This window comes from Lichenostomus cassidix, chromosome 12 (genome assembly GCF_008360975.1).
Source record: "Lichenostomus cassidix isolate B80296 chromosome 12, HeHo_3.0, whole genome shotgun sequence".
Lineage (NCBI taxonomy): Eukaryota > Metazoa > Chordata > Aves > Passeriformes > Meliphagidae > Lichenostomus > Lichenostomus cassidix.
In genome coordinates, this window is record NC_139493.1 from 15,529,583 (window position 1) to 15,554,194 (window position 24,612).

Consider the following 24,612-nt stretch of genomic DNA (forward strand, 5'->3'; position numbering starts at 1 on the left):
TAGTCAAAACAAAATCCAACAGACTCCTCCATGAAGTGTTATTCTATTATGGTATCGTCTATATAGCAAAAGCGATGCAAAGGAAGAGAAGTAGGAGTAAGAAGATTCCTAAACCACCTCCAGACATCACAAAGCATCAAGATGCCACTTGACAACAGCTGGTGTCAGGACTGAAGAAATGAATAGCAAACAGGAAGGATTTGCTGGCTGGGAAAATAGGCCAGAACCAAATGCAACAGGCCTGAGACTGTAGCTACAGCTGAAGCCCTGAATATCTGCTGGACAACAGGCATATCTGAACAGAAGCCACTAGTGAGAATCAGAGGGTACTGCGGCAACCATTGCTGTGCTGCCCCTCTCACTCCTGCTCCCAATGCTGCAAATAGAAACAGAGTCATAGAATGGCTTGGGTTGAAAGGGACATTAAGGATCCCTTTCAACCCTTTTGTTATGGACGGGAACACCTTCTACTAGACCAGGTTTCTCAGAGTGCCATCTATCTTCGCCTTGGACACTTCCAGGGATGGGGTAGCCACAGCTTCCCTGGGCATCATGTGCCATGGCCTCACCATCCTCACAGAGAAGAATTTCTTTCTAGTATCTAATATAAGCCTACTCTCTTTCAGTTTGCAGCTATTTCCTCTTATCCTATCATTCCATGCTCTTTTTAATAGTCTCTCCCCATTTTTTCTTGGAGGCTTCCTTCTATGAGCAGGAACTGCAACTGCAGTTTGATGTACCCTTAGCTCAGAGGTGCAGTGCTCAGAGGAGGACAACAGAGGAAAAGACAAACCTGCTACAAGGGGTAAAGGAGAAACTAGGAGGTATGCTACATGTATAGAAGAGAGCAGATCTGCAACAGACACATATTATAAAACCAGCACACAATAGATGGAAAGAAAGAAATACAGTAAATATTCTACAGCACATACAAGCAGCCCTAGAGATATACCAGAACAAATACAGAGGAAGAAATTACTACATATAGCTAACAGAGATCCACATTAGGAATGGTATTACAAGAAAGATTACCTCCGTCAAAGCCAACCCCTGGAGACCTTCTTAGGCTAATGTTTGTCCTCAGCAGCTGCTGTTAAGGTCCTTATGAAATAGGGACACCTTTTATTACAGCACCAATTTCACTTCTGCTCAGTCTTTCATGAGAAAAATAACTTTAACTGAGGCAGACCACAACAACTAGAAGCAGCTTGAGCTTCAGACCCCCATTTAGAAGCTTGGCAGGGGGAAGATTTAAGTGGGTTCACATGTGTGATTTCTCCAGGGTTTGCTGGATCTCCATGAAGAGGGCTATAATAGCACATGAGAAGCTGAAACTAGAAATCTGCCAAAATATATTTCTCCGTGAATTGTCACAAAGTAGCGCAAAGCCCTGTTGTGCACAAAGTTTTTCTTTGCTTTCAGTTCAGGCTAATTTGTACCTATGAAGTGCCAATTTCAAAACATGAATTACAAAACATTCTCGGTGTGCTTATTTTTCTTTTGGTTTCCTTTTAAAGATATCCAACAATGTGCAGTTTGTCCCTAGATTTTTCTGTGGCTGGCGTTACTAACATCCACTGGATGTGAATTCAGAAATCCTCACTGTGGGAGGGAAATCCATCAATAGATTGCTCCACCAGAAAGATACAGAGATCCTAGCCAGGCTCCCAGAGCAGGCTAAGACAGAGACAACACCCAGCCACAGATGCCCTGAGCAGCTACTTTCTACCTGAATCACAAAAGTCTTCCCATTCTTTTGCCAGCAAACCAGCTCAATTCATGCCCTATCTGGACTGACTGAAACTTCACAGACCTACTGATCCAGAAATAAATTTTTTATTTGTCATTAAATCCTAAACCAAATGCCATGAGAGAAGGTCAAAAATCAAGCAGGACGTGTGATTCCTCCAGATGTGAGTGGTTTAGTCAGATAATGAACAGTCCAGAAAACACCACAACATTCTCATGCCACAGAAATGCTCAGATAAATGTTTCTGTCTACCTCATTACAGGAATAACAAGAAAGTTTCTGTTACTTCCCTCATGAGTCTGTTGCAAGGGTTAAAGCTAGCCAGAAAGCTTAGACTGGGATGTTGAGGGCTGTTCAGATGACACATCTTTTGTTCATCTCAGATTCGGGTTTGAGCATAAGTAATATATACTGCAACAGCAATGGCTTATTATTAATTGAATTTTTTTTCTGTATAATAATTGCCCCTGGAAAGCAATTTTTGCTGTCTGGTGAAATATGCAGATATGTACAGTATAACTATCACTGGTTCCCATAAAACAATAATCCAGCATGGAATAAAAAATTCGCAATTTAACAGGCCTACATTTCTTTAAGCTTTTTGGTTTGGTTTTTCTTTTTTTAAACTAGTTAATGAGCCTCTTCTTCTAAATGAAACAAATCTTGTTAATGAGAAACTTATGTTGAAGAAAAAAATAAATCTACCCTTCTAGATTTTAATATAAACATGCTTTTCTTTAGTGCACGTTCCCCCTGTTTTCCCTTGCCCATTTTTAAAAGGATTCATGTGTGTTTGCCCTCTGGAAATGCTAGGGGCACAATGAGATGTGGGATGGACAGCTATTATCCCCACTGATATCTATACAACCAACAGTTTTGGTAAACCAAACCTCCAGCCCCAAAGAATGGTTCCTGTTTTATCACAAGGACCACCAAGACTTACCTGCTGGGTTTCCTTCCTCTGAAGCAGTGTGTAAAGTAAACCAGTGGAAAGAGGACTTAACGGATTATCAGACCTAACTGCCTAAATTCTTACTTGAGCTTTTCCTCCCACTTTGTTTTGGGCTTGGTACAGTGATAACAGGAGATCCTGAGTGCAGAAGGCTGCAGCTGAGGCACCAGAAAGAGTTCCTGTGTATATGATATTATTGTTTGCATGGAGCAAACCGGTTGCTGAGGTGAAGAATTCAGCTTTGCCACATCACATATACAAAAGTCATTTGCAGAAGGATTTTTTACAGCTTTGTTATTCCAAATCACATTGTAAACTGCTTTTTCCAATACTTCAACTTAGCCATATTGCAGAGTATGGTCCCTGCATACTCATGAACTGAGTGAGGAGCTTTGGAGATGCCCTCTGCAGCATCATGAAAGACCATCTCTACCACCTGGCTGAAGAAATCCAGTAACCAGAAGCTGACACACTGGTGTTGCTAAAAAAAACCCACCAAAATCAACCAACACTAAGAAAACATGGCAACCCCACCTCTCCACTTCACATGGAGCAATTACATGTGGATTCTGATGAGATCAGCCTGTAGCGTTATTCAGACAGGTGGATTTTGTTCAAATAAGTGCATAGACAAATACAAATTCAATGTTAACTGTGAAAATGTTGGGGCACCACAAACTCAAACATCTGACTTTCTCTACTTCCAGCACACCAGTGCCACTTGGGAGAAAGCTCATAGTCAAATAGAAATACAGTATCTGCAGTAAAATACATACAAAATTACCACAAAAGTAATTGCTTTTGGTATAAATGGTCGTCTTCAAAGTTTTCTCTAGCACACAAGTCCCTTCAGAAAGAGCAAGAATAAATTTACTGCATGTGAATTTATTCAAAGCTAGTAGATTCAGTATAATGAAATCCTCCTAAGTAAATATCTGATAAAGAAGCAAATGCTTAGCACTTGACCCCAGGAGCTGGGATTTCTTGACACACCGCCGTAATGCAAAGCAGCAGGAACCTCAGAACTGCTGGCACAGAGGACTTAAACAAGGAAAATCTCAGGGGACTCGACCCCTGGGGGGAGATGGAGCCACACAGGCACTGAAACTACCAGTGCCACCAGAGGGTCATCTCTGTGGGGGCTCTGAAAGCCCCCAAATCACAATCCATCCTGTACCCTTCCTTTGCCAAGGGCCATGAAACACTCTGCATGCATCTAAAAATGGTGATTTTTGATGAGTTTTCCCCCAGACTTCATTGTCATGTTGCCAAATATGTGAAAAGCAGCACACTTTGGTTTTCCCTACACAGACAGGTGCTCCTTGTGAGAATAACTTTATTAGTCTGTTATAACAAGAGAGAAAAAGAAGTTGCCATTCAGTTGCATGAAAATCTTCACTCCCATGACACCAGTCCTTGTCCAGAGTGTTGTCTCTCTGTTACCAGACATCCCACAGTCTCAGGAGCTGAAAGGCCTTGATGCCCACTATGCCATTCAGTGGGCTCCCTTGTCTGTGGGATGGCATTTCCTCTGCCACAGATCCTCCCACATGCCAACTTCATGGTGTGTCATGCTCATATAACTGTTCATACAACAAACACCACAGGAGTCCTGTAGGTTATGGGTGACAGCAGGGGTGGCAAACCCTGCTCATGGAAAAGTAACTGAGATGAAAGACCAAACCCATGGTGACCACTGACATCATATGTATGGTGTGTAACAGAAGATGAAGTACAAAAGCTCTCTGAATTCATGTTATCTCTGCATACAGCATGTCATTTAATTGCCCAGAAAAGCCTCTTGGAGAAGCATATGGGAAGTTTTCCCATGAAAAATGACACTGCTCAAAGTCTTTTCTAGCTAGAAACCACTCGACAGAATCTATCACTACTGACATCTGGGACATAAGCTTCAAAGCAGTTAATTTACCATTAGCTTGAGCCAGTTTCCCATAGACATTGATATCCAAAGTAGGTAATTGTTATGCCAGAAAGCAGAAATCATTAGAAGAGAAAAAAGTTGAAGAAGAAACCTATGCAGTCATTCTCCTGCAGTATCCAGACCTGCAAAAGCTTCATTTAGGATTACTGATGACCCCCTCTTTGGCCTCCCACATTGCTGGACTTTTAAGACAATGCTTCTACAAGATCATGATTAGCTTGTAGAAGCACTGCAGTAACAGCCACCAAGACAAGCCCTCAGCAAGGTCTCCAGCCAGAACAATAAAGCCTTTGTGCATCTCTGCTGGTACAACTGCAGCTCACCTTTAGCACTGAGCTCAGGCTCTCAGCTGTGCTAATTAATTGCTTAAGGAGTTGTCACTGTCTCGGTGACGCAGAGGCAGCAGCCATTGCCACCCCTCCCCTTGCTGCCGCAGTCACATTACCTGCTCTTCTCAAGGACCTCCTAGGGCTGTCTCCCCATCTGTCCCCTCTACAGCCTCCACACACCCCAGCTCTGCCTCTGAGAGCAAGAACTGACAGGAGCCAAATCACAGCAACTCTTCAGAAGCAAATACTTCCTCTGTCCATGGGTTCCCTATCTCTGTCACCCCAGAATTTAGCAGGAGCTTCAGTCCACCTGCAGAGTTTCTAACCACACTGACAAAGCTGGTATCCCACCTCTGTCTGGCACTTGCAGCTATGGAGGAGACACAAGGACATCAGGACCTTCTGCCTAGCACATCCCTTACTGCATTCAGAGTGTGCACCCCTACCATATCCATGTAAATCTTGTGGTCATGGACAACACAAAAAGAATGTTCTAAAACCTCAGAAATCTATTGCAATAAGGTTCTGGAGGAGCTGAATAATTCCCATTAACTCATTTGTATGTGAATCCTTTCCAATAAGCCTTTCCAGTGGTTCCAGTACTCTTTCCAGTCCATGAGGCTAGGACCTGTGATAAACCTGATCCTACATGCTGAAAGCATATGGCTTTCCTCTACTGACACCACTCCTGAGGATGCCCACAGACAGTAAAAGACCTGTAAAAAAATTCAACAGCTTCATCAAGCAGGGCATGGTCCAGAAATCACATGCCACTTCACAGGCTGGCAAGTGGACACCCCCTGTAAAACTAACCCCAACCTTATTTTGCAACTGCACCTGGGCAGTAACCAGCTGTTGTTTAAAAATGACTCCCCTCATTTCACAGCCCTGCCTTCAGAGCTTTGTGAAGAACACTGCTGGTTATTTTTTAGAGGTGAATCAACACTAATTCAAACTTGATGGCAACTTAATGACTCCCATCAGCGGCTCTGCACAGAGCAGAGCAGCAACCTCAAGCCAGTGGCCAACTGAAGGGCACTCACACCCACCATAACACACCTGTCATGTGTAAAGGGATCTTCTTTACCTTGCACTGGGTATCAGCATATATTTTAGAAGTGAATCAGATTGTAAACAATATGTTAGGAAGACAGGCCAGACTCCTGAACAGTGGGGCTAGGAGATGGTTTCTGCTAGCAGAGTGCTTTCAGTTTGAGGTTTACACTGAAGTTGTTACACCTACAGCTGTGATGAAAAGTCCTTCCTTAATACTGCACTGCAATAGCAGGAGAAGCCTGATTCCTTATTAAGTTGTGTAAGCAGAGAGGTCAAGTCTAGAAGTGCTGAAAACCTGCAATTCCCTACCCTCCTTCGGGATGCCACAGGTCAAGGTAGAAGTACAATGGCAAATACATTTGCCCTGATGCTGCATTTGCTCTGTGGGTAAACAGAGACCATCTATTCCCTGGGCTGTCATTCTGGCATCTTTCATGACCACTAAACTATCTTCTAAAAGAAAAAGGAGGTTTTATTGGAAAGTCAGTGGACAATCCAAATGTCAGAGTGAAAAATCCAGAGGAAGGTTGAGGATTTTTTCACTTTTTTTTTTTAATACAGCTGCACTGGAGGTGAGTGAACACCAGAGCGTTTTGATTTCCTGCCTGGTTTCAATAAATGTTGCACTCCCAGGCACCCAAGGGACTGCTGTGGTTTGTCAAAACCAATTAATTTTCTTCCACAGAATGCTTCAGGCACCTCAAAATGTCGTTCAAGAGCTAGCACACATCTAAGGAGGAGGGAAAGCTGGCAATCAGCTGCTGCTCGGGCTCTGCATCAGGAGCACAGCCCTACAAACTCACACCAACAGCAGACGCAAGGAGAGAACGATGGCTTAGCACTTCAGTCATAGGAGGGAGCCGAGGTCAGAGCCAACAAGGAAATGCCATGTGTTATAGACCCTATGAATATAAACAAGAAGCTGCCAGTTTTGAAAATTGCCAGAAATGTTTCCTAAGGGAGAATTCAAAGCTGAAAGTTTCTGTCTCTCACTTGCATTTCCTAGGATTCACTGCTCAGTGCTAATAGATGTAGTAATGAGCCAGAAGAGACAAACCAAACAGTTGTTATTAAAGAGGACATTTGGTAGATAAGCCCTGGAGTCAGGATTCACAGGTTCCCTCCCCAGCCCTCCACCAGACTCAGTGTGCAAAATAAGGATTTTCCTCATCCAGGCCCCAACTTACCAATTTACAGAGACAATCTGTAATGTTTTCCTTCTCTCCAGTATTGTGATGTGAAAGCAAACGTGTTTACAAGTAATTTTAATAATCAGCCATGAAATGCACTTGAGGTAAGCATGGTATTATCATGCTAGGATTTCTTTTTCAGTGAACACCAAGTCACTGGCCACTTAAAAACACACTGGAGCTATCATTTATACTCAGAATTGGACATATCCAGTATCGATGCTATGAATATTCCATGTATATACCTCACAGCAACTTATTATCACTGAATGTTAGGTAGCCATCCGTTGCTTTCTACAAAAAGCGGGGATGGGATGGATGTTTTTCTTGTATGCCAGCACTCTGCAAAAGGGGCAGAAGACAAAAGATAAGTTGAATTTTAACCAATTTGAGTTGACTGTGGAGTCACAGGCAAATCCTGCTAGAGCAAGAAACAGAACAACAGCTGATGTTCCCAGCAAGCACTATAGTAAGGCCCAGCCTACTCAAAATGCCCAAGGGAACCTAAGCTCCTTTGAAGATCCCAGGCCCCTAATCTCAGGTCTAGTGTCATCCTTGCTGGACCACTGACAGAAACAAAGAACTTCCAAAATTAAAAATTACAGCATGCTGAGCAGTGAAGCGAGCTTTATACTGTAACAAATCTTAGAAGAACAAGGAATAAATCCGCCTTTTTCTCTTTTTCTGTTCACCAACCATGGTATCTTCAATGACCTACTTGTTTTTAAAAGTAATCCAACATTTACCATTACAATCTTCTTTGCTCCTCAAGTCACATAAACCCCCTGCTGTCTCCTTCTTCTCTATTTACCTGGCCTTACAGTCACAGCGGGGAATTGAAAATCTGCTCCCTACCTCCTTGTTACAAGCAAAGGCTTTGCTTGGGCATCCAACAGATGATAACTAATGCTACTGCTTAAACAATCCCTAGAGTGGCTCCTGACAGATGCAGACATTTAAATCCTGCCACCAGTCCAAGCCACATCAGCCAGGCATTTGGGAAACTGCCCTGATAGAAATAGCCATGCCTCTCATTCACGGCATCTCTTCGCATCAGTAAATCTCATGTTTCATTCAGGCAGGATTTTTCTCAGTGCTCTTACTTACTATTTAATATTTATACTATGGTCAGTGTCCAAAAAGCATGACACTATTGGTTATAGTAGGCGCTGAAAAAACACATACTAAATCTGTCTTGGATGCTTCCAGGTGTGAAAGGTCAGTTAGAAAAGGGAGAAAAGTCAATAAAATCTCAAGTCCAGTGAATAGCTGAATCACAACAACCAGCCCCAAATATAAATCCTAAATAATGAAACAGAGAAATCCTACAAAATGTATCAAAAGAAAGAGGAGATGCCCCACATGTCAGTTGGCATTGATCAGCCCAAGAGCAACAGAAGAGAGAGGAGAATCCATAGCCATTAGCATCACCTTCTTACTACATTTCCTCCTTAGCCTGTTCACCTTCCTTCATTCTGCTCTGGATATGACTTCTCAAATCATGAGAGAACCTGGTTTATCCCTAAGACACAAAAGAGTGGGGATTTTTTTCAAGCTCATTGTATGCAGCATTGTCAAAGTAAGATGCAAAGTGCTGGAAAACTACAGATCCCTGGTGATTACTAAGATCTGGAGTCTCCCAAGAAGCAGTTCCTCCAAAAGCAGAGCCATCTCTTTCAATAAAGTGACAGCAAACTACAGCTTTAACCATAGCACAGATTCTCAGTGTTGAAGCAACACTCTCCAGTACTGAAGTCCAGTTGATCTGCTTAGGAGGAAGGCAAGACTGATCTAATAACAGACTCCACTCTCTCTCCCTCCCCTACAATCATATCTTAACTCTAAATAATTAAAAGGAAATAAGTACCTATAAAACTGGCAGCATCATTGCAGGCCAAGAGGTCGACATGGCTGGGTATCTGAAATAAGGCGCCCATTCAGGTTATTCACTTCAGATGTCAGAGGTGATCTGCTGTAATGAGGCACGATAAACATGCTCACTTAACATGCAAAGTGCCTGCTGCCATTTACCAGGCTGGAGCCACATTGGAACATAACAACCACCACTCTGCCCTTGAGAAGTCACCTCCTCCCTGGCCTCCTCAACATCCCAAGCCCTCCTGCATTTCTACATACAGAACAAAGGAGATGTGACACATCTTGCTGCTTACTCCCTACAATACCCCAAGTATCTAATAACAGTTTCCTTCTTTAAACATTTCAGTATGACTGCATATTTCACTCCTCTGTAGTCCAGTGATGGATGGAAGTGATGGATCATCCACAAGAAAGTCAGGATCCAGTTGTGTCCAATACCTAGTGCTTGCTTGACAAACCTATCAGGAAGAGAAATGCAAACTCCCCAGCCTGCAGCATTTCAAGTTGAAGGGGCACTTAGAGCCAATAAATAATATTTAAAATCACAGAATGGGAAAAAACTGAAACTGTGATGGAATACAGATACATATTTTCTGTGTTTCATATCTTGATCAGTGATAGAGCTACATTTTTGGTTATCAGCTCTGCTCACAGGAGACTGAATTCCAGGCTATATCAATTCCCCTGTGAATGTAAAGGAAAAGAACCATCTGGAGAGAATAATAAAACAATTAACTTTCCATTAAAGAATAATCTATGTATGTTTTTAAGAAGGGAAACTTTAATGAGCTCCACCTAATTATTCATCCTGTATTCTGGCAGAGTTGGTATGGATTTTGCCTTGCTTTGTTTTTAAAGACAGCCTGAAGTTAACAACTTCAGCTGGAATGGATGTGGGGACCACACAGGCTCCTTCAGTTGAGAGCAGAACAACCTGGATGAGGGAGACTTCCACAAACATCAGCCAAGGTCTCATCCTTCCTATGGATTCATATGGCTGTGTAATGGCAACAGCATCAATTCAAAGAGTTTTACTGAATATTCATGAGGATTTTACAAACATGGTTATTGACTGGCTGGGTACATCAGCTACATTTTTGGACGCGAAACGCAAAGCAGTGCACTCAGGAGATGCACGCACCTGAACATCAGTCTGTTGAATGCTGGGCTCATTTAACTTGTCACTGATGGCAATATAAATCAGAAATGACTCCATAAAACTCAACAGCAATCCCCTCTGTGCAAACTCACCAACTGGCTGCAAGTGTATTATCTTTACAAAGTAATTCTGTAAAGTGAAAAGGTTCAAAGCAAGGGCTTTAAGGACTATTACTCTGCCTGTTACCTGTCTAAACACACCCTCCTCTATGGACCTGCTGGCTGTGCCCATGATGGAGAACAGCCCAGGGTGCACCACACCTTGGTTCTGCAGATCTGCTCAGCTTAACCACCTGCCTCAGTTTCCCAGTGGATAACACCAATGAGCCAGTAAGTGTGCATGCCTGCACTTCATTCCAGTTTACACAGCGCTTTCCAGCCAAGGCTCTCAAACATTTGGAAAGGACCAAATATAGTTTAAGCTAAAATTAACTGGAACATAAATACCAGAATTCAGCTGCTCAGATCACTCCTTTAGAACACCTACCTGGGACTCTGGACTTTCCAGCATGAGAACTCACACATTAAAGAGCTGGTAAATAGTGAGACAGTGCCCAGGCAATTCTTTGCTACTATATATTGACCAACTGATTGAGATCAAGCTCTGTGACACAGTGCAGGCATGTTTATGCCTCTCCCCTGCAAGCTGCTAAGTTTTATGATCTGAAAAAGTAATTAAAAAAAAACCCAACACATAATCCTGGCACACAAACTAGTCACACCTGAGTCCTGCTGGAAAAATCCCTGCCTCAGCTTTCAAATGTTGCAGAACATTTTCTTTCACAGCTTCTGCATAAACGGAGCAAGTATTGAGCCTAAGAGTCTAAGGAATTTTAGCCTCTGAGACTTCTAGTCTGCTCTTCCCGTAGAGCCCATCTTTCTGCACTAAATATATATATATATACATATATATATATATATATATACACACACACAGACACAACCACATACACAGATATATGCACACCCTGCTGTCTCAAAGCAGGGCCCCTGCATCTGCTGACAGGCTGCACACTGCATCGGCACAATGGCTCTGGTGCAGGATCTGCACCACCCACTGGATAGGATTTAGTGAGGGGTGCTAACGTCACACACTGAGCAGCCACATAGAGCTATAAATTATTCATACACATTACTCTAATTATGCAAATGTACTAAAAGCTGGAGCATATGTTTCCCTGACATCTCGCAGTACAGATGCAATATGGTTCTAGTAGAGAGAAAGAGTGAGAAGTGAGATGATGGGTGTAAGGGGGCTAACGATGGCACACACTGGCCCAAGCAAGGGGTGGCAGAGGATCCCTCTTTCCCAACCAAGCTGCTGCAAGCCTAAGGACATTTAAATGCTCCTCCTTGGTAATATAGTGTTGGCTTTGCACTCAGTGCTGAACAGAGTGCTGAGGCTGCTGAACGGCCCAGGCAGATTAAAATAAACCCAAGCAGTTTGGAACAGGAATGTGTTTATCTGGCATCGCACACTTCCTCTTATCAAACATGAGGAGCAGGGGAGGGCACAGTGATGGTGTGCGGAAGCAGGCTGTGTGCACACTGGTAGGAGAGGGGGAGGGAAAACAGGAGAGGAAAGCAAGGATCAGACAGATTATGCATGAGCTTGGGAACCAAGGGCTTGGAGCTAGGTATCATCTCCTTGGGGTACAGAGCCCATACCCCTGGTCAGGTCCCAGATGGGCATTAGCTGTTGGAAAAACCAGATCTTTTCTCCCTTGCAGCATCTGAAAGATTCAGTGCTGCTGCAGCATAAGCAGCTGGCTTTGTGTGTTTCCCAAGCTTGGGGTTCAAACTCCTCTCAACTCTGTCAAGCACAGTGCAATCACTGGGCATCACTCATCTCCCATTCCAGGGGCTAAGGCTGATACCTCAAAAGGAAAAGGCCAGATGCATTCTGCTACAGTATTTTGAAGATAGGACTCGATTGAATATCAGATAATGAGCAGCTTATTCCCAACCCTGCCATGTCTATGGACCACATCACTGCTTCTGTGAAAGCCCAGTCTATTTGACAGAGCCCTTTGGAAGCAGACAGGCTTCTCAAGACACTGTGTCCAGAGCACTGTGCAGGGGGGTTCTGATTCTCTTGCATCCTTAATTTAAAATTCCATTAACACTTCTCAGAATGTCCAGCTTTACTGAATGACCAGGTGAGTGTTTCTACACCCAGAGAAAACAAAAGAACAAATTAAACATCATGTAATACCATGGTTACTTGGGAGATTTAGACTAACTTATTATTATTCCAGGAGTTACCTAAGATCAAAAAAGTTGAACAGAAAACTTTGACAGCTCCTTTGATAAGCACATGTCTCACCTCCTGGTGCTGGCATTAAAGAGGCTGTAGTTCTGTACCAGCAGTTTTGTAAGGGATGCACTCACAGAGCCACGTGAAACACTCAATACTGCAGAGACCCCATCACAGGAGGAGTGCTAAGTGACTGCAGCACTACACAAGGCAGATGCCACTTCAGCTCGTCAGACCCAAGGCAAAACTCTGCTAGAATACTAGTTCTTTTAATTCAAGTTCTTGTTTGTGCACGGCTCAATCACAGTTCCTCACCTGCAGCTGCCTCAACTAAAGCATGGCCATGCTTTGAAAACAAGAGGGGATATATCAGAGAAGCAGCACTGAGAAGGGACAGGCAGGCTGAGGCAGACAAAGGAGGGGATACCTGCACAGACCCTGGTCACTCTGGCCCAAGCCCTGGCCAGCAGGATCTGTCCTTCCCTTTCAGAAAAACCCAGAGGAATGAACAGCAGCATTTCTGCCACGCAGGGATGCCAACTAGCAAAACAAAGTACAAGATAAAAAGCAAGAGTAAAAGAAAGATGTGAAAATCCATTGAAGTAAAATCAGACATTGATTACAAGGACCAAGCTGAGCCACTTCCACTGTGCCACAATCAGCAAAGTCCTCAGGGCAGCAGGCTGAGTCTCCCCTTTCCCAGGGCTCATCCTCCTTTCCATGCAGTCACACATGTTGAGGACTAAGCACAGCTCAGCCAGCAGGCTGCTCCCCACATCTCACCCTAGGCTCAGGTTTGGGGCTGTCTCACCCTTTATAGACTAAGTGGTTCCTCATCACCAAGGCCAGCAGAATCCTTATCTCCTAGTCATACACTGGTAAGGCAGACCCAGACACTCCCCTTGACTTCCCTTGGCTGCCCAGAGGAAAGGGAAGAGAGTACAAAATCAACTTGACAGACTAGAGAGGAGAAGCAGGTGCAGCTCAGGTCCAGCTCTGCTGCCCACCCTGCCCCACTAAAGCCTGTCTGTGGCAGGGTGCAACACCCAGGAGAGAGCTTGACCCTGCTATGGAAGCAGTCCTGAGGAAAGACAACCAGAAGGAAGAGAGAAGGGAAGACAGAGCAGGAGAGGGGGCTCAGCATTTACATCTCTTAGCTTTCCCCCCTCTCATTTGAAAGGCTTTGGTTTCCTCAGTAACTGTCAGCAAGGAAACAAGGCCATTAGAGGCAGCCAGGGATAACAGGTACTAGAGGAGGAGGAGGGGATATTCTGACCAGCTTGCTGTTCACCTCAGGAGACACAGGATCAAACACAATTTAGGTAACAAGCCAGGGCAGACTTGAGCCTCAGCCCAGCTATCCAGAAAAGGAGTTTTAACACAATACCCGGGGGAGCTGCTCAGTAAGGCACAAAACCCAGTGGCACACAGAGCTCTGCTGTCATGGGTCCTGCCATGAGTGCCAGCACAGCAGGACACTGGAAGGCTGGGACAGAGCTGCACTAGCATGAGAAATCTCTCGAGTACACTGTACCCTGGAGCAGGTTTTGCAGCATCTAGGCTGGAAACACAAAATATTCATTCATTTTTTACTAAAGTCAATAACTTCTACTTGTGCCAAAATACTAGAAATGTCAAAACTAATTTTTTTTTTGTCCTGCAAAGTGAAGAATCCACCATAGCCACAAAAAAGTCACTAACAGAAAAAAATGGAAGTCAGAGACTTGGATTTTTAGTGTAATATTCCTTATTCTAGAAATAATTATTTTAAGGATGTCAATCTATTCAGCCAGCATTATAAGGTCCCACATATCATCATGCCAGTCAGAGCTAAATTAGCAGTGATTTGTGCTCTCAATTACCTCTGGTGAGCTGTGAGGGAGGTGAGGACAGGGAGGGAAAGCAACATGCCCTTATCCAAGTGCTGGGATTTGTTTTGAGAAATGCCTGGAGGAACCAGCCAGCCAACAGGATGCTGCACCACAGGCACCCTGAGGGCTGAACACTGACTTCACCAGGCAGAGAATCATCTCAGCAAGGCAATGGTCCTCTGTACAGCCCCAAGCCCAAGGTGTTCAGTCATATGGGTGGCCCCACCACAGCTAGTCTGACCAACAGGGACATTTTCACTTTAGTGTTTTCAAGGTCTGGACATCAGGAGAGAAGCAAGGTGGTACCTCACAGCTGAAAGGAGAGCCCTTGGCACAACACCCCTTTACATCTCAGAGCTTCTCACCCTCCTGTAATTGCTCCAGAAAAATGGTCCCCTTGTGCAAAGGAGCATCTGAATGGTACAAGCTTGGAAAATCTCCCCAGGTGATTGCCTATCCATCCAGCAGGAGAGGAGGGAAGCAGGAATGCTGAACATTTAGTATCCTAGCTCAAGGTTGTGACTGAAGAGTTAAAACAAAAATCTTTCTGGGATGGGCAGCACTCCAGGAAGATAAAATATTCAGTACCATTATGTCCCTGGACACCATATTTCTGACAATAAATTTCATGCCTCATATGCCATAACAGTTATGATTTCAGGCAATAACCAAAAAACAGGTCCCCATCCTTTCACAGAAACCCAAGAAAAAAATATTCATAAGTAAAGCTGGCAAATCTCAGAGGGGGGTATTTTTTATTTCTATTTGGCCTGTCACTTTGGTAGTCAGGCCTGAACTGGAAAGGGAAGATCCATTTCTTGCATGGACCCACCTCCCATGCTTACAGGCTTCATAGGCCCATGAGAGCTGGCAGTGGCACCCACCACCTCACAAGAGACCCCGCCAAGTTCAGAAGGACCAGTTCTGTCTTTGGTGACACTGGAGCACTTTTCCCCCTACTTCTAACATCCCTATGTACAATGAACCAAAAGTCCCCTTTGCAGACACATCCCAGGCCATCATGGCAATCCCAAAGAACATCAGCAACTTTTAATAAAAACCAGGCTCTACTTGCCTCATTTTTCTTTCTCCTTCCCACCCTGCATGGGTCTACTCTTGCTTAATAATAAACCTTCCTGTGAAATCCCAGTGGGTGGAATTAGCTTCCAGCTATACCATGTTTCAGCTCCCACAGCTCCTCAGGGGCTTTCCCTTCCCCCCTATGCCTGCCCACCTTCTAAATTCTGAGAGTGGTTGTTCCAGAATATGGACTGTTTTTAATACAACTTTTTTAATCCATGTCTCCACATAGGTTACAGTGCCACTTTATAACATCAAACAGCTCCCATACTGTAACCCTGATGAACCCGTGTGCAACTGGTGGGTAAGGACTCCCTGCAGGTACAGCTCTGAGTTCTTCAGGATTAAGCACTCCATGCCATTTTCCATCAGTGAAGCTGTGCTAGTGTGCACTACCAAGCGATGTGGTTCTTAAGTATCATCCACTTGATATTGCATTTACGAATCAAAGCTGAACTCCACATCCCAAGTTCCCCCCTAGAGATCAACAGAGAGCCTCCACCAGTCCTTTCCGGTGTTCAAACAGCTGCACATTGGAATTTTCAGTAGCTCATTTCTTGGCTTCAGCTGGTTTATGCATTTACTAGATACAATAATTAGCTTCCTCCCTTCACAAGAAGATTCCAAAACAGATTTCAAAAAAACCCTTCAATCCCTCTGTAGTCAGTTTATCCAGTATTAATCCACTGAAGTACTGCATTATGTTCTACCAGAAGAATTAAACAGGAAAAGTGGGAAGCTCTCTTACCTGTAATTGACTGACTGGCCAATAGGAGTCAAGTGCTGGCAAATTGGAGGTGTAATTTCTATTTAATTATGGCATTAAAAAAATTACATGATATACCTATTTAACATGCAAAGGAGTAAAATCAAAGCCAATAAGAATAAATTGTGGAAGAGGACATGTACAAAAATGTAGTAGCAATCCTTTTGTTTTTTAAAACTGTGCTCTGCTGAAGAGAATGCTGGCTGCTGTATCATCATATTGCCTGGAAAACATCCACAGCTCTGAATCTAAGACCCTGCCAACATGCAAAACTGCATTGTACAAATGCATGGCTACACGCAGAAATATCTGTTGAAACCCAAGTGGTGTATATGCTTTTCATGCTGCACATGAAGGTTACATCAATCTGGTTGAAGTTCAGTTGAAATGAATGCAGACAAAGCCCAGATACACCATTCTAGAGTTCAAATATGAACACAAATGAATGGATGAACCATGAAGAGTTTTGCAAGCCTCCAGGTAAACTCATTTCAAAATGCATTTAAAAGAAAATAGTGTGACCTCTGTGTTTAGACAATGGATTACAACCAACAGTATAAAATATGAACAGAACTGTTAAAGCCAATATAGCTGGTGGTGCAAGACACACGGTAGGAGTCCCATGAAGTATTGGCATCTGAGAAGAACATGTCACTGCCATGAGAAAACACAGATATACCAAAGCTTTTTTTCTGGGGTAACATATTTATCACTCTAGAGAAGCCTATTTTCTTTAGATTAACACTATAGCTGTAATTCCAGATTGTTCCATTTCAAAACAGCTAATCAGCACAAGAGTGTGGGCAAGGGGAAACAGAGTCTTACTGGGAAAAGGAAACAGGGAAGGTTTCAAAGGCTCTTTGATCCCAAACCTAATAAACCCCAACCAAGCCATTCTGTAACTGCCCTAACCCAACTCAGAGCACTGCTGCCAGGAGAAGAGCAGGTCTGGCTTCTGCAGCCTTTGTATCCTGGTGCTAACTCAGGGAGCAGGAGGCAGATGCCAGCATCAGTAACTGAATTTTGTTTTGTGGCTCTTGGAAACAGAAGCCAAACAAGAATTACAGTTTTACCTGTAATGTGTATTTAAAAACAAGGAGCTTCCAATGGCTAGCCAAATTATCCTTTTAACATTTCCTGCTTTGTCAACGCAAGTTTAAATTTAAAACACAAATTAAACTATCTTCAGTCCCTGGAGGAAAGGTTAGTTGGATTTAATATTTTTTAGTGTTTCATACAGGAAAAACCCCACAGATACATGCTGAGATAGCAGTGACATGCAGCCCCAGAGACAGACAGATACAAACCACACTCACTCCCACACACTTGATAAATGCATCAGATTGCCCAGGAACCAGAAGCACAGCCAGCCATGACCCTGTACATGGAGTGAGCTGAGAGGGTGACTTAGTGCAAGTGTTCACACAGATGATGTGTTCAGATGAGAACATCCATTGCCACAAGGAAGGCAGCACAGGTAAAAGAAAGACAGCTTACCCGTGTGAGCTGCTGGACTCCACCAAATAGCCTCATCACTCCATCAATCTCCTGCTCCAGCCTCCTGGCCCAGTACTGCATACTGCAAGAGATGGAGAGAAAGAGAGAAAGAGAAAGGGAGAGAAAGAGAGAGAAAGAGTCAGAGCCCTGACACTGAGTAGGTAAGCAAGGGACTGAAGGGAGAGGGAGGAAATCAGTGCCTCAAGTTCACTGCTCTCTCTCTCTGCAGCACTGAGTGCAGGCAGAGTACCAGGAACACACAGCTTTGAGAATTATGACTGGGCAGGTTATAAACTGCAAAACTTCAAAATTTATGCACAAGGCACCACAGAGAGGAGAGGAAAAGGTACAACAAAAACTGCAAGGCTTCGGGCTTTATTTTCTCCTTATATAAACATTTGCTATAGATAATTATTTAAGCCCAGAGTGATTAACAAGGTCGAAGGGCTGTGGAGTACAGAAAACAGCTTATTGCTTCAGCAGGGCTCTGTGGCAGAGAGCAAACCCCGAGCCATGGCAGGGCCAGAAGTGTCTTGTCCTACTGCAGCAATGGATTATCACTGCGGCACCACGGAGAGACCTGGGCACAGCCAGGAGCCAAACACAGAGCAGCGAGTGCCCGAGGGCTCAGCTGCTTTGCACCTTCAGCAAAGCCCAACCTGAGCCAGGCACCGACTCTGCCAGGCCCACTGCGGGCAGGGCTGCCTCCTGAGGCAGTGGGAAGGGCCAGGAGCTGCCACTGGCATGTCCTTCATCCTGAGCCCCATACAGAGAGGGAGCTGGCTGCCAGGCCGTCCAACAGGCACAACACCCCTCCAGACATTCAACCACACAGATTTCTGCTTACAGCAATAACACCAAGTTAAAAACAACAACAACAACTAAACCCTCTTTTAAATCCACAGAACTTGATAATTCTCCTTCTTTTAACGAGATTTCCTGGCTTCAGCTGCTGCCCAGGCAAATGTCAAATCTCCTGTCTGACCTGGAAAAGCAACACTCGATTGCCTCTGCATCACTTGGCACTGCCTTCGGTGCTTTTTTCACAGCAACATTTCTCTCTCAACAGACACCACAGAAAGGAGGGAAGGAGCACAAGGAGTAGAAGCTAAGGCCAGCAGGGCAAAGTGCTGGTGGGAGGGAGCAGACCAGCTGGGGGAGGTTGCTCTTTTGTTAGGTCCACCAAGTGATTTCATTCTTCACTCAAAGAGATTCCCCATCAGCCCACCCACTCTCCCCCATACCCCCAAACCATGGAGAGGCTCTCCCAGAGATCAAGGAGCAAAGAAACCCAACTATTTTTCAGCTGTGCACCGGAGGACTCTGAATTACACAGCACAGCCCAAAAGCTGGACAGAATTACCAAAGCAGAAAGATGCCCTGAGCCGAGTGGCAGAGCCAAGCTGAAGCATCACTTGCGAGGGGACAAGCAGGACAAAGGGAAGGACTGGCAGACAGACGTGTTACTCAGGCAAAATTCATGCCAGTTAATAACATACAAGGCTGTGGATGAAAACAGGATTTAATTGTGCATGCCAAGCCTTTTCAGTTTTTCACTGTAATTTATGCTATTTCCCATCTTCCCACAGAGGCAACACTGTCTCTTGTCCCCTGGAAGTGTGGCTGGGGAGGGGAAATCTAGGGAATGAGATGAGCAAAGATATCAGCAAACCCCCTATTCTGCCAAAGGAGGGAGAGCAAAGCCTTCAGTGGGGCTGCCAGTGTGAAGGTACCAGGTCACAGACAGAGCTGAGGGGGATTGGGTTTTGGGTTTGGATTTTTTTCTTTTCCTTTCTCAGTCAAACATTTTATCAAAGGTATATCCAGGTTAACCTGAGTACCAAAGGTACCCACAAATCTTCCAAAGCATTTTCACCAAAATATATCTATTTTTTACATAGGGCATTCATTTAAAAAAAAAAAGCCTCAAAAAACCAAAACTGAATTTATTTTTCCCCTCCTCCAGTTTGTCCAGTGAACTGAAAAAAATCAATTATATGCTCATACTCAGCCACAGGTCTGAGAACCCCCACTGAGCACTTATGGAGCTGACACTTTTCCTTAACTTCCAGCTCTGTACAAGATCCTCAATTTCAGCGACACCTGCCTGTGTCAGCTCTCACCAGGAACACCTACACCACCACAGCAAGGAAAAATTACCTCCCATCTTGAGCTGTATCCATCAACATTAACAACTGCTCATATCCACTTAAATGTCACGTATGGCCAAGCCTTCAGAAAGGATTAGTTATAGAGGAAGACAGAGGCATCAATATTACTCTGTTGGCATATGCAAAAGAGACACTGAGCACTCAGTTGAGCTGGGATTTACAATTAATTTAAATTTAGTCAGCAGATTTGTTTAAAAAAAAAAATTAAACTTATTCCACCCCCTGCCTCCTCCCCAAGAAGTACTACTACTTTAGAGAAAAGCCACTAGGTTTTTCATTCATGAGAAAGGCTGCAATTCCCTTTAATTGTACAGTCTTATGATACCTGGCTCTCAACCTTACAGGCAAGCAGTTTCCTAAAGAGTCCAGCTAAGCCTTGTGACATCACTATTAAAAATAAATAAATAAATAAATATTACACAATCAAATAAAAAGGACAGCATTTTGGCATAGCTGACACCAGGTTTCTGTATTTTAAAAAGTAGCAGCAGAAGCAGCTTCTTTTCTTGGTGTAATATAGCTATACAAGAGCTTGTGCCAGTGGTAGTAAAAACTCTTTTTTCTACCCAGCACATTCCTCACCCACATCAAAGCACTGGCAAAACCCTTGTCTGACCTATTACTATGTCCCTCTAGCCCTGATAATGTCCAAGACATCAGTCTGCAGAGTGGGCCATATCCCAAAATTTGGAGGTTTCATCTCAGTTGCCATATACTGGGTTGAAAGTTACCATTAAAAAAAATTACCTGAAACTAATTCACTTAAAATTTTATGTAAGATGACTGTAGCAAGGCTGAAGAGGGTAAAGAAACTGCTAGCCCATGATGAACATGGAGATTTCTGTGTGCAGTGGTCTCCTATGGAAGCTGTAAGCGATAAGACATGACAATCATTGCATTCCTGAGCCATTTCTGCACGCCTCAGGTGCGTTACAGGGCTTCAGGAGCGATAACTCCTCAAAACACGCTGCCAGGAGTGCCCTACTGCTCTTGTGAAATGTCATTAACAAATAAAGCATTAAGAACACAGCTGATGCACTGGCTGGGAGGCCACTGGCATGGCTGTGGTGGTGCTCACGGAAAGCCACCAGGCTCCTTTACGAGCCACATGCACAGTCCCCTCCTAAAACTGAGCACCACTTTGGTGTCTGCTGCAGTGAAAAAAACAGGCCAGGAGAAAAGCTTTGAGCTCAAGAATTTGTGATGGCACTTACTAGCTCTGTGCCTGCAGGAATTGCATGGAAGGAGCCTGGCAGCCCCACCATTCCCTGCCCTCTCTTTGTGACATGCCCAGTGACATGCCCAGCATATCTCATTGATCCCCATCATCTCAGATGGCTCTTCCTTTGCTACAGAGATAGGACTCTCCCGACCCAATGACTCTACAACTATCATATGCACACTCAGGATATCCACCAAAAAAATCTTTAGTATTAAAAAATGGTTGTTTCCTTCACCTGTATATATTACAGCCTCCAGTGTAGCATTTGCAAGGGATGTAAGTGATTTTTGAAAACACACCATTTATCACTGCCTCTCCAAAGAAAACTACACAAATGTTAATTGATTACATAATTTGCATATCTGATTTTTCTTAAAGATTATATAAAGAAGGCTTTAAAAAAGAAGAAGATATTCAAAACTATTTACTGTGTCAAGCAGAACATCATGAGGCAAATCACTGCTATTGCAGTTGGGGCCAAGAAGCAAAACATCTCACAGTCCCACTCCTGCTCGGTGGGAGTTACCTGTGCCTTGCCACTGGTACCAGCAGCCCTTTCTGAGGGTTAGGGCACCTTTCATGCTCCAGGTCACCCAAGCAGTTGCAGAGACTTCTGTGCTGAACCATCAGTGTCTGAGGCTACACCACTGCTCCAGCTGTGTAGCTTCAGAAGAAAATGATAATTGCCTGGAAAGACAGGAGACAGGCTGTCCTTGGCCCACATCCTCCCACACTTGTGCACACAACAGATGGCAGCCTGAGTCCTGGTCTTCTTTACAGAACCTGGAGACACTTGCAGAGAAGTCACCAGTGCAAGCCGTGTGCTGGCAGTCTGTGGCCAGCAGCAGGGACGTGCCACAGCAGCTCAGCCCAGGGTCACTCTGTCCCTTGGTGGCTCAGGGTGCATGGGACAGACCCCCCATGGACTGCAGTGACACCTCCTCATGGCTGACCTAGAGGTGGGCAAGGCAGTTACACAAACCACTAATGAACATAAGCCTCATTGCAAGGCACCTCTCAAAAATGCACTGGGAAAAGAGAAGTGCTGAGATAAGAGCAAAGAAATTTAGTTTTCTGATTGAGGACATTTTTTCCTTAAAAGAAGCCTTAGGAGAGTGCTTGTTTTGCTGTGAACAGAAGAAGATATTACAAGAAAAAAAAAAAAAAAAGGAGATTTGGTCCTTTTCTTTTGCTGCCTTCCTGGCTCCCAAAATAAGAGAGTCACAGAAACATAAAAGCACAAAAGTAAAACTACTTGCTAAGTGGATCTACTGCCCCAAAGCTTATTGGGTTCTACACAAAGTGTGTTCTGAACAAGTGTCTACACTTCACGCAGCGTGTTCAGCCAAGAATGCTTCACCCTGATTCATACGCTTTGGTTCAGTGCCCAAATATTGCTATTTAATAAGGTTATTAATTACTGTGTTGTCTAATTTCTGCTGTGCAGGAACTTCTTATAATTGGCTTATTCCTTCAAGATGTTTAATTCTTTAACTATAATAGCATGTGTCAGTGCACACACATGCATGTGTGTGTGCAGGATATGCCCCCTCAGAGCTCTCTTACATACCTAGGCTGTAAAAACCCCACATGAGCCAATATTTACCAATCAAGGAAAAACAAGTTGCCTTTTTATTTTCCCCCTGAAGATACAACTTACAGAGAGCACCTGTTTCCTTCCAAATAACTTACTGACCATGCTTCCAGACATTATCAAGACTCCCACATTGTCATTTTATTACTCTGTTTTAACTTAAAGTATGTGCCCAGGTGTTTATATAAAGGAAGGGTGGGAAAAATTGCCTGCTGGACTAGTCTTTTCTTCATATTTATCAAGACATTATTCACCTCTACCATCTGGTCTTCTGTGTAATAAGAAAGCATCTGTGACATTATTAAAGGGGGGAAGGATGGGACAAATTAAGATTAGAACTATATCCTAAGGAAAATCTTTAAGAAACAGGAAAGAGACAGTCTGTCTACATTCAGCTCTTTCACAACATTACTTTGTTCTCCTCAATTCAAACACTAACTTTCTTGGTCTCTTTCTTTGTCCTATCTTCTGCTCATCTTCACAATTTTTTGCACCAAGCTATGTCTTGAAAAAAAAACACATACAGAAAAGCCTCAAAGTGCCAAAACCCCTACCAGACCCATCTTGATTCCAGTTTGACACCCCAACAAGTATTAAAATGTAATAAAAAGGATAACTGTGGAGTTTTCTCAACCTGCAGGATAGATAAAACTGGGTGAGGGGAAAATAAGTCTAGGGGAAAATCACTCAAAAAAAATTGTGTTTCATTAACAGCTCTTGAGCACGAATATTCCTGTAGGTACCTGTGAGAAAACCAACAGTAACTACCAGCTTGTCACCAGTGACATTTAGGATAATAGGAAAATTGGTCCTTAAATATGATTTCACTATCAAAAACCAGAAACATTGGAGTCTGTCTCCACCTGAGAACAAAACAGGCAGTAGCTATTCAGTCAGTCATAGATATGCAGGATGGGAGGGGCTTCAGGAGCTCCTCTTCCACCATTAATTGCACTAAGACATCTAAATACCTGAACCCTCTGCATGAGGTGTTGTCTAATCTGTTCATTAAATTCTCTGCTGAAGGTGAACCCAAGATCCCCACAGCACATTTTCCCAGTTCAATTTTTCAGCACGTGGTGAAAAAGTTACCTTCTTAATCACCCTAAATCTCAATTCCTTCTTTCCACATATCCCACGTATAGCTGACACTAAAAAAAAATCTTATAGCAAGCTGCTAAGAACTGGAAGATCATTATTCTGTTGCAGCCTTTCGAGTAGTAGATAAATAGAGAGGCAAACTCAGCTTTTCCCAGCTTTCTCTATTTTGCACTGTTTTCTAAATATTTCTTTTTTGTTGTTGTTGCTCTGCTCTGGATTTTCTACCGTTTGCCTACATCTTCAAAGGCTCATGCCAAAAGGTGAGGTCAGGTACTCCAAGAGAAGCCAAAGCCAGTGCTGTATGAGGAAGAAGACATCACCTCCCCAATCTTGTCCAAGAATCTACTGAATACTGAAGAATAAATGTGCCCTTCTCCTGTGACAGCACTTCGTTGATTCAAAGCGATCCACAATAACTCTCAAGATCTTTTTTGCCACACTGCTACCCAGCCGGATGTTCTTTATTCTGTATTTGTACATTTCATTTCTCCCTCATAAGTGCAGTACTTTGCATTTGTTTTCACTGAGTTTCATTTTGCTGATATCCAGCTCACCGTTCAATTTTTCTAGATAATTTTGAATTCTGGTAATGCCGTTCAAAGTACATCCAACCCCTCCTAGCTCAGTGTCACCTGCAAATTTTATAAGCATATTTCCCATTCCATTGCTTAAGTTATTAATGAAACCATTGAATAAAAGCAGGTCCAGGGCAGATCCCTGCAGGACCCCACTTGAAATGCCCTCCCAGTATGACAGAGAGCCACGATAACTATTCTTTGAGAGCTGCGTGTCCAATCA

At 43.6% G+C, this 24,612-nt stretch overlaps 1 protein-coding gene across 1 annotated transcript in view; it reads right to left on the reverse strand.

Annotated features, from left to right (window-relative positions):
• CACNA2D2 (calcium voltage-gated channel auxiliary subunit alpha2delta 2) overlaps nt 1-24,612 on the reverse strand; it is a 211,865-nt gene that overhangs the window by 171,939 nt on the left and 15,314 nt on the right. Inside the window, exon 2 of the mRNA XM_085072907.1 lies at nt 17,727-17,808. Coding sequence (XP_084929033.1) covers nt 17,727-17,808 — 82 coding nt within the window. The remainder of the gene's footprint in view (nt 1-17,726; nt 17,809-24,612) is intronic.